At 47.2% G+C, this 10,000-nt stretch overlaps 1 protein-coding gene across 1 annotated transcript in view; it reads right to left on the bottom strand.

Annotated features, from left to right (window-relative positions):
* LOC148185819 (uncharacterized) overlaps positions 1-1,529 on the bottom strand; it is a 3,025-nt gene extending 1,496 nt beyond the window's left edge. The window contains exons 1-2 of the mRNA XM_088073597.1: positions 960-1,529; positions 1-881 (exon numbers count right to left, since the gene is read on the bottom strand). The exon at positions 1-881 is cut by the window's left edge and continues 1,496 nt beyond it. Of these exons, the coding sequence (XP_087929723.1) occupies positions 1-881; positions 960-1,117 (1,039 nt within the window). The 5' untranslated portion in view covers positions 1,118-1,529. The remainder of the gene's footprint in view (positions 882-959) is intronic.
* Positions 1,530-10,000: the final 8,471 nt, after the last annotated feature.

Genomic DNA, 10,000 nt, shown 5'->3' with positions numbered 1-10,000 from the left:
CCTGATCAGGTTTAATCAAATCTGGAATCGGGCTTGTTGTGGGACCAGTAAGCTGCTCTGCGGAGTCTCTTGGACCAGTGCTTTGCTGGAAACTGTGACTGGTGGCCTTGAGGCTCTCATCGCTGTCTGGATCTGGACTGGTCTGGTTTTTCAGATTGGAACTAACAGATTCTGAACTATCATTACTCTCATCAGAGCTCAGACTGAAATGAGTCTGACTGCCAGTTAAGGTATTGAGAGTAAAATCAGCCTTTGCCCCCGTCAATTCTTGGTTGCCTGAAAGCAGGTCTACGGCGTCCTGGATGGAGCGAAACACCTCCTGAAGTCTAGAACCGAACCCAAAATCTTTACTGATGCTGCCTCCGCTTGAAGGGACCCCGTCCTGGTTGACCTTCTCTGAGCTTGAACTCGTCTCCTCCTGAGACTCTGGACCAAACACGGTCCTCCTCTTCAGCTCTGCGCTGTTGTTAAAGTCATAAAAAAGGGGCTCAGCGGTTTCCTCACTGTTTGAATCGTTCGTAAAGTCAGGCGTGGTGTTGTTTTTGTCATCAGAGTAATCCGTTACAGTGGGCGGACTGTGGACCTCGCTGCTCTCTGTGCTGTTGTTAAAATCATCACTCAGCTTCACATCAGACTCTGTGTTTGTAAAATGATCAGATATCAGAGAGGAGGTGTTGCTAAAACCACCGATTTGCTCATCAGAAAAGATAAACATTGGCTGATCGCCCATCATTTCCTCTGACGACCACTTCATCTCATCGTACTTGTTCCTCATTGGTCGGCTGCTGGGGGGAAGCGATGCCATTGGCTGGATGTCTTGTTTTCTTGTTTCTTCATTGCTGATGTCATCGCTCTCACTGCTGGAGTTTTTTTCGTCTGATCTACGAGTAAACAAACAAAACAACAAAAATAAACAAATGAGACTAAAGACGAAGACGAGACGGACTGACGGTCTTTACCTTCCTCGTCCGTCTATCCCGCTCCCTTCCTCCTCCTCAGCAGTGATGAAGATAGCGAAGCTCAGCGTGGTGTTTGTTTTCGTGTCTTCAACCTCCACTATCACACTGGGCGGGGCTTTGGGTGCAGTGGGCGGGGCTTCATGACAAGCCACTCCCATAAGAGGAAACACAGCAGGCGGCTGGAAAAAAACAGCAGAGAAGACGTTCAGAGTTTTTATTCATCAGTCAAAGTTATGTTCAACAGTTTCACACAGAAACAGGTGTTTGTCCCGCTCAACCCGTTTTTAGCAACATGTGGCTGCATTTCCATTTTTTAATTTCATCAAAGCGACACACTGAAGCCTTTCCAGCAGCGTTTATGTCACAAAATTTGGGTGTTCTTCAGTGACACATGGCAGCGTTTCCAGCAGCCCTCATTGTGTTTCCAGCAGCGTTTGTGCCACCAAACCCTGAGTGCTTTTTAACGAATCGCTGCAGTGTTTCCAGAGGCGTTTGTGCAACATGTTGCAGAGACAGACAGAGACAAAGACAGACAGAGACAAAGACAGACAGAGACAGAGACAGACAGAGACAGAGACAGACGGAGACAGACGGAGACAGACGGAGACAAAGACAGACAGAGACAGACAGAGACAGAGACAGACAGAGACAGAGACAGACAGAGACAGACGGAGACAGACAGAGACAGACAGAGACAGAGACAGACGGAGACAGACAGAGACAGAGACAGAGACAGACTGAGACAGACAGAGACAGACAGAGACAAAGACAGACAGAGACAGAGACAGACGGAGATAGACAGAGACAGAGACAGACAGAGACAGAGACAGAGACAGAGACAGACAGAGACAGAGACAGACAGAGACAGAGACAGACGGAGACAGACGGAGACAGACAGAGACAGAGACAGACAGAGACAGAGACAGAGACAGACTGAGACAGACAGAGAGAGACAGACAGAGACAGAGACAGACAGAGACAGACGGAGACAGACAGAGACAGACAGAGACAGAGACAGACAGAGACAGAGACAGACGGAGATAGACAGAGACAGAGACAGACAGAGACAGACAGAGACAGAGACAGACAGAGACAGACAGAGACAGAGACAGACAGAGACAGAGACAGACAGAGACAGAGACAGACGGAGATAGACAGAGACAGAGACAGACAGAGACAGACGGAGACAGACAGAGACAGAAACAGACAGAGACAGAGACAGACGGAGATAGACAGAGACAGAGACAGACAGAGACAGACGGAGACAGACAGAGACAGAAACAGAGACAGAGACAGGCAGAGACAGACAGAGACAGAGACAGGTGGAGACGGAGGACAGACAGAGACAGTAGACAGATGTCTGCAAGACAGATCTGAGACAGACAGAGAGACAGACCAGCAGACTGACAGAGACAGTTTCTGGAGTTTGACAGAGACAGAGACAGAGACAGACAGAGATTTCAGACAGAGACAGAGACAGAGACAGACAGAGACAGACGATGTTTCTGACATGATTTATCGATGACGTTTATGACGCGGAGGCGACAGGAGGAGGTTTGATGTGACGGACATGTTGTGTCCCAAAATCACACAGAAACTCTGCAGACAGACTGAACATCTGTCCGACTGAACATCTGTCCGACTGAACATCTGTCCGACTGAACATCTGTCCGACTGAACATCTGCGGCCGCTGTTTCCCCACCAGCTCTGCGTGTGTGTGTGTGTGTGTGTGTGTGTGTGTGTGTGTGTGTGTGTGTGTGTGTTGTTTCCGGTCTGTTCTAAATCTGTGTTTTGAATGTAAAACATTGTTTATCTGCCTCCCAGAACCACAGACTGTAAATATAGATACACACACACACACACACACACACACACACACTTCCTGCTGCTGTTTGTGGTGATTTTTTCTTGTGTGCAGCAGATTTTTTCAGGCCGTTGACGTTCTCCGTCCTCACTGTCCCTCTCCTCTCCAGTCATGACTGACACACACACACACACACACACACACACTCTCTCACACACGCACACACGATGCATGAATTCATTTTTAAGATTTTAACCCTTTGAATGTTTTTGTCATGATGCTGTTATATTTTTAGATGATTTTTTTTTCAACACACCCAGAAATAATACAAGTCCTGTTTTTCTGCTCTGATGGCTGTGGGATCAAAAATGTCAGTTTGAATGGGTTTCAATGGAGCATTTTTGGACCTGAACAGTCTGAATGTAACTATTTAGTTTCCACAGTGTATTTTAGACTTATTGTAGGAGCTGAGCTGCAAATTCACTGATTACACTCAAATACACAATCTGGACTACATTTAGGACACATGCATCAACACACACACAGTTATTAGGAAATAATCGTCTTTGCAGAAGTTTAGAAATGAGAATACGTTTATCTCTGACAGAAACTAAAGAAACGACATGAAGACGAACTTCTTACCGCAGCTGAAGACACAAAACTCAACAGCAAACAGCCGAGCGCCAACACACACCGCCGCATCTTCCACCGCTGTCTCCAGGGCTCTCCAGGGCTTTCCAGGGCTTTCCAGGCGAGTGTCACCAGGTCATTCAGAGTGTTTCAAGTTGTCTCCAGGTGTTTCAAGGTCACGTCAAGTCAGTTTTTATTCACGTGGAACCAAATTAAACAAAAGTGACACTTTCCATACAGAGCCCTCAGAGCTCCTCAGAGCCCCTCAGAGGCCCTCAGAGCCCTCAGAGCCCCTCAGAGGCCCTCAGAGGCCCTCAGAGCCCCTCAGAGGCCCTCAGAGCCCCTCAGAGCCCTCAGAGCCCTCAGAGCCCTCAGAGCCCCTCAGAGCCCCACAGAGCCCCACAGAGCCCCCCAGAGCCCCACAGAGCCCCCCAGAGGCCCCTCAGAGCCCCTCAGAGGCCCCACAGGGCCCTCAGAGCCCTCAGAGCCCTCAGAGCCCCTCAGAGCCCTCAGAGCCCCACAGAGCCCCACAGAGCCCCCAGAGCCCCCCAGAGCCCCACAGAGCCCCACAGAGCCCCCAGAGCCCCACAGAGCCCCCAGAGGCCCCTCAGAGCCCCTCAGAGCCCCTCAGAGCCCCTCAGAGGCCCTCAGAGCCCCATAGAGCCCCTCAGAGTCCCTCAGAGCCCCATAGAGCCCCTCAGAGGCCCTCAGAGCCCCACAGAGCCCCTCAGAGGCCCTCAGAGGCCCTCAGAGCCCCTCAGAGCCCCACAGAGGCCCTCAGAGGCCCCTCAGAGGCCCTCAGAGCCCCTCAGAGGCCCCCAGAGGCCCTCAGAGCCCCACAGAGCCCCTCAGAGGCCCTCAGAGGGCCCTCAGAGCCCCTCAGAGGCCCTCAGAGGCCCCTCAGAGGCCCTCAGAGCCCCACAGAGCCCCTCAGAGGCCCCTCAGAGGCCCTCAGAGCCCCACAGAGCCCCTCAGAGGCCCCTCAGAGCCCCTCAGAGCCCCTCAGAGCCCCACAGAGCCCCCCAGAGGCCTTCAGAGCCCCTCAGAGCTCCTCAGAGCCCCTCAGAGCCCCTCAGAGCTCCTCAGAGCCCCTCAGAGCCCCTCAGAGCCCCTCAGAGCCCCCCAGAGGCCTTCAGAGCCCCTCAGAGGCCCCTCAGGGGCCCCTCAGAGCCCCACAGAGGCCCTCAGGGGCCCCCCAGAGGCCCCCAGGGCCCCTCAGAGGCCCCTCAGAGGCCCTCAGAGCCCCTCAGAGGCCCTCAGAGGCCCCTCAGAGGCCCTCAGAGCCCCACAGAGCCCCTCAGAGGCCCCTCAGAGGCCCTCAGAGCCCCACAGAGCCCCTCAGAGGCCCTCAGAGCCCCATAGAGCCCCTCAGAGCCCCTCAGAGCCCCACAGAGCCCCTCAGAGGCCCTCAGAGCCCCACAGAGCCCCTCAGAGCCCCTCAGAGCCCCACAGAGGCCCTCAGAGCCCCACAGTCCTCAGACCGTAGACGGGGCCCTGCTGCGACCTGCTGACCTGTCGGACTCAGACTGCGACCTCACCTGGTCAATGAAAACTAGATTCTGATGTTCTGATTGGTTCTCACCTGGAAGGCGGAGCCTCTGAACATGATCAATTACAAATCGATCCACGAGGAGACGAGACGCTCGGGCGATGTGACGGACGACCAGAAGAGACTCAGTCAGTGTGTGTGAGAGAGAGGCTCCGCCCCCCTCGCCATTGCTCAGAAAGCCGATATTTCAGGAGTCCAAACGCAAAAATGTTAATTTTTAGGTCTGAAGACAAATGACAGACTTCATCTGAGTGTGTGTGTGTGTGTGTGTGTGTGTGTGTGTGTGGACACATATAGGAACACACACACACACACACACACTTCCTGTCTGCAGCCCTCAGAAACATTGTGTGAGTGTGTGTGTGTGTACACACTGACGTGTTGAAGTGAACATGTGTCGGACACACTGACGTGTTGACTGCAGCGCGGCGTGTGTCCAGCAGAGGTCAGCGTCACAGACTCTGAACTCTGACTTCTGCTTCACTTTATTTAGAAAATAAAAATGCAAACATACGTGTTAAAATCCAACGGACACGTCTGGAATCACTTTGATCATAAACGAAAATATGTCATCACAATCACAGAAAAAAATAAAATAAAAATAAAGATAAAGTGGATTCCTTACTGTCTCCCATAACCCAAAACCCTGATTTTCCTACAGGTGTTAATTCACCTGTATTCCTCTTTTGGAGGGACAGGGGAATTCATGTAATTGGAGATCTATTGAGAGATAATACATTACTTTCCTTCCAGCAATTACAAAATACATTCAATATCCCCAAGCACCATTTATTTGGCTATTTACAGATTAGACATTTTCTATCTTCACAGACCATCTCTCTCTCTACTAACACCTCTTACGGTGATATTGAGAGATTTCTTCTAGAACGCAAAAACAGAAAACACTTTATAGCATCATTTTACACATTTTTGGGTTCGTCTGTCATATACCATGTACCAGACATCTCTCATAAATGGGAAAAAGACTTGAACAATGAATACATTGAGGATGACTGGCAGACAGCTATACGCCTGATCAAGTCCACATCTACTTGTAATCGGTTGAGAGAAACTCAATACAAGATACTTCACAGGTTGCATATCACTCCTGTCATTTTAAACAAAATTAATAATTCCATTTCTCCGCTGTGTATTAAGTGCAACTTAGAAAGGGGGGCGTATTTCCACTACTTTTGGGAATGTAAACTGATTTCCAGATTTTGGACACTTATTTCAAAGGTAGTCAGTGGGATATTTAAAACAAAAATCAAGAAAGACCCTGGCGTTTTCCTTCTAGGCCTCCCCTCTAGGGATCTACATCTCACTGCATCACAGTATAAGCTCCTTGAAAAACTGCTTCTAGCTGCTCGAAAGTGTATACAGCAAAACTGGATCAAACCTCTTCCACCTAATATCACCCTTTGGTACAGAGAGATTTTTAGCATCCTCCCCCATGAAAGGCTGGAGGCTGTTGTAAAGGGTAAAGATGAGTTATTTTTAAAAGTTTGGACACCCTTCCTGGATTATATACCGGCAGACCTAAAAAATCTGCTAATGATGGGCAGACAGTTTTCTGAATGGAATAAGGCCTCTCCTATGCAGGGAAATAATGTGCAATAGGCTGCTGATGACTGGTTACCCTTAACGCTAAATTACATACCGCTGACTGGAAATAAATTAGGACTGTAATTATTATTTTCCATTCTCCCTTTTTTCCTTTTTTCTTCCTTTTCTTCTATTAATATCTTTATTACTATTACCGTTATTGTTTTAGTCATTTTATCCATTTGCTTGTGTTCTATTACTATCATTGTTTTTATTTTAATTATTATTATTATTTGTCTTAATGTCATTAATATAATATTAGTCAACTTAACTATTTTACATTTTTTCTTGTCTAATTTTGTATAACATGGGCTGTCTGGGGGGGGGGGGGTGTTTCTGTGTTTTGTATTGTTTGGGTTATAAAAAAAAAAATCAATAAAATGTGTTAAAAAAAAAAGATAAACTGGAAAAGTTACATTCAGTCAGGATTTTGGATGAAAAATCAGCTAATTTTCTAAAATTTCAGCACTTTTTGTTAATTAACCCTTTGAAAGCTGGAGTCACGTGACTTTTCCAATGAGGCTCTCAGACGCCGCTCACGGATGTTTAACCCTTTGAGCTCTGAGCTCACTGCTGCAGCTTCATGGGAAAAAGGCAGCGAACAGATTAGTAAGAAATGATCCACAAACAAAGACATGAAACTTTAGAGAAAATAAAAAAAAACGAAATTCAGAACGATCAGAATTACATCTTCGGAATTATGATACGTAATTACGATATTTTTAAAGCACTTTTTCTAATTGTTGTGTTTAACTTCTTTTCATTTTTGTTCATTTTTTTAAAAACTTAATTAATTAATACTAATTTTCAAGTAATTTCTGTTATTTGCTGTTTTTGCTAATTTTCGGTCAATAATTCTTGTTTTGCTCATCATGTCAGAGCTCAAAGGGTTAATAAACGCAGTGACTCTGTCTCCTTCACCTTCACCTTCACCTTCACCATCACCATCACTATCACCTTCACCATCACCATCACTATCACCTTCACCATCACCATCACCATCACTATCACCTTCACCATCACCTTCACCTTCACCTTCACCATCACCATCACCTTCACCATCACCATCACCTTCACCTTCACCATCACCATCACCATCACCTTCACCTTCACCATCACCTAACCCTGTGTGAAGGTGAATCATTGACTCCTCACACCCACATCTGTGTGTGTGTGTAGGTGTGTGCGTGTCTGTCTGTGTGTGTGTGTGTGTGTGTGTGTGTGTGTGTGTGTGTGTGTGTGTGTGTGTGTGTGAAGGTATTAGTGGGAGCTCTCAGCAGTCTCGGTCAACAGTTTAAAATAATATTAGCCTAACTAACCACACACACTCACACACACACATACACACACACTCACTCACTCACACACACACTCACACACACACACACACACACACTCACACACACACACACACACACACACACACACACACACACACACTCACACACACACACTCACACACATACACTCACACACTCTCACACACATACACTCACACACACACTCACACACACACACACACACACACACACATATGTATGTGTGTGTGAGTGTGTGTGTGTGAGTGTGTGTGTGGTGCTGCTGGGATCAGTCTAATTCCTGGATGTCTCAGAGTGTTGGGGTCAAACTGTCGAATTGCTGCCGTCTGGTTTCCATCAGAGCTGCCTGTCTCACCTCCGTCCCCCCGTCTGTCTCTCTGTCCTCATTCCTCCTCTAACTGCTGCCAGATGTCCCACAGACACAGGACCAAACAGGAGACACAAGACGGATGTCCAACACCCACCGACTGTCTATCTGTCTGTCTGTCTGTCTGTCTGACAGACGATCAGACAGACAGACAGACGGACAGACAGACAGACAGACAGACGGACAGACGGACAGTCAAACCTCGGAGAGATAAAGTCACATTTGACATGTTTAACCCTTTGAAACCTGCAGCCGTGTCACTTTTCTTGTGCTGCTCTCAGACGTCTTTTTTTATTTTATTTAAATCTTTGAACTGTGAGCACTTCGCTTTGATTTCTCTCAAATACAAAAAACGGCAACAAGAAACGTAAGAAATGTTCCAGAATAAATCAGGATATTTACAAATTCATTTTAAAAAGCTGCCAGAAAATCTAATGTGTACAATGTCCACGGAAAAATGTCCGGAGCGAAATAAGTGGTGAAAAACCTGTCGGGTTACACGTATCGTGCAAAATGTGTAGGGTAAAATTTCAAGGGTAACATGTGTAGGTAACATGTGTAGGTAACATGTGTAGGTAACATGTGTAGGTAACATGTGTAGGTAACATGTGCAGGTAACATGTGTAGGTAACATGTGTAGGTAACATGTGTAGGTAACATGTGTAGGTAACATGTGTAGGTAACATGTGCAGGTAACGTGTGTAGGTAACATGTGCAGGTAACGTGTGTAGGTAACATGTGCAGGTAACATGTGTAGGTAACATGTGTAGGTAACGTGTGTAGGTAACGTGTGCAGGTAACGTGTGCAGGTAACGTGTGCAGGTAACGTGTGCAGGTAACGTGTGTAGGTAACATGTGCAGGTAACATGTGTAGGTAACATGTGTAGGTAACATGTGCAGGTAACGTGTAGGTAACATGTGCAGGTAACGTGTAGGTAACGTGCAGGTAACATGTGTAGGTAACATGTGCAGGTAACATGTGCAGGTAACATGTGCAGGTAACGTGTGTAGGTAACGTGTGCAGGTAACGTGTGCAGGTAACGTGTGCAGGTAACGTGTGTAGGTAACATGTGCAGGTAACATGTGTAGGTAACATGTGCAGGTAACATGTGCAGGTAACGTGTGTAGGTAACATGTGCAGGTAACATGTGCAGGTAACGTGTGCAGGTAACGTGTGCAGGTAACGTGTGCAGGTAACGTGTGCAGGTAACGTGTGCAGGTAACGTGTGTAGGTAACGTGTGCAGGTAACGTGTGCAGGTAACGTGTGCAGGTAACGTGTGCAGGTAACATGTGCAGGTAACATGTGTAGGTAACATGTGCAGGTAACGTGTAGGTAACATGTGCAGGTAACATGTGTAGGTAACATGTGCAGGTAACATGTGTAGGTAACATGTGCAGGTAACATGTGTAGGTAACATGTGTAGGTAACATGTGTAGGTAACATGTGCAGGTAACATGTGTAGGTAACATGTGTAGGTAACATGTGTAGGTAACATGTGTAGGTAACATGTGCAGGTAACGTGTGTAGGTAACGTGTGCAGGTAACGTGTGCAGGTAACATGTGTAGGTAACGTGTGCAGGTAACGTGTGCAGGTAACATGTGTAGGTAACGTGTGCAGGTAACATGTGCAGGTAACGTGTGCAGGTAACGTGTGCAGGTAACGTGTGCAGGGTAAAATTGTGTGTATGGTCACATATTTAAAATGTATTCAGGTATATAATATCAGGAACTTTCCTCCACGTCTTTTTTGTGTCTTTTTCTTTT

Source organism: Plectropomus leopardus, chromosome 23, assembly GCF_026936395.1.
Source record: "Plectropomus leopardus strain MGB_pleo_1.0 chromosome 23, ASM2693639v1, whole genome shotgun sequence".
Taxonomy (NCBI): Eukaryota; Metazoa; Chordata; class Actinopteri; order Perciformes; family Serranidae; genus Plectropomus; species Plectropomus leopardus.
The sequence above is the reverse complement of the archived record's forward strand: the minus strand, read 5'-3'. Positions and strand labels throughout refer to the sequence as shown.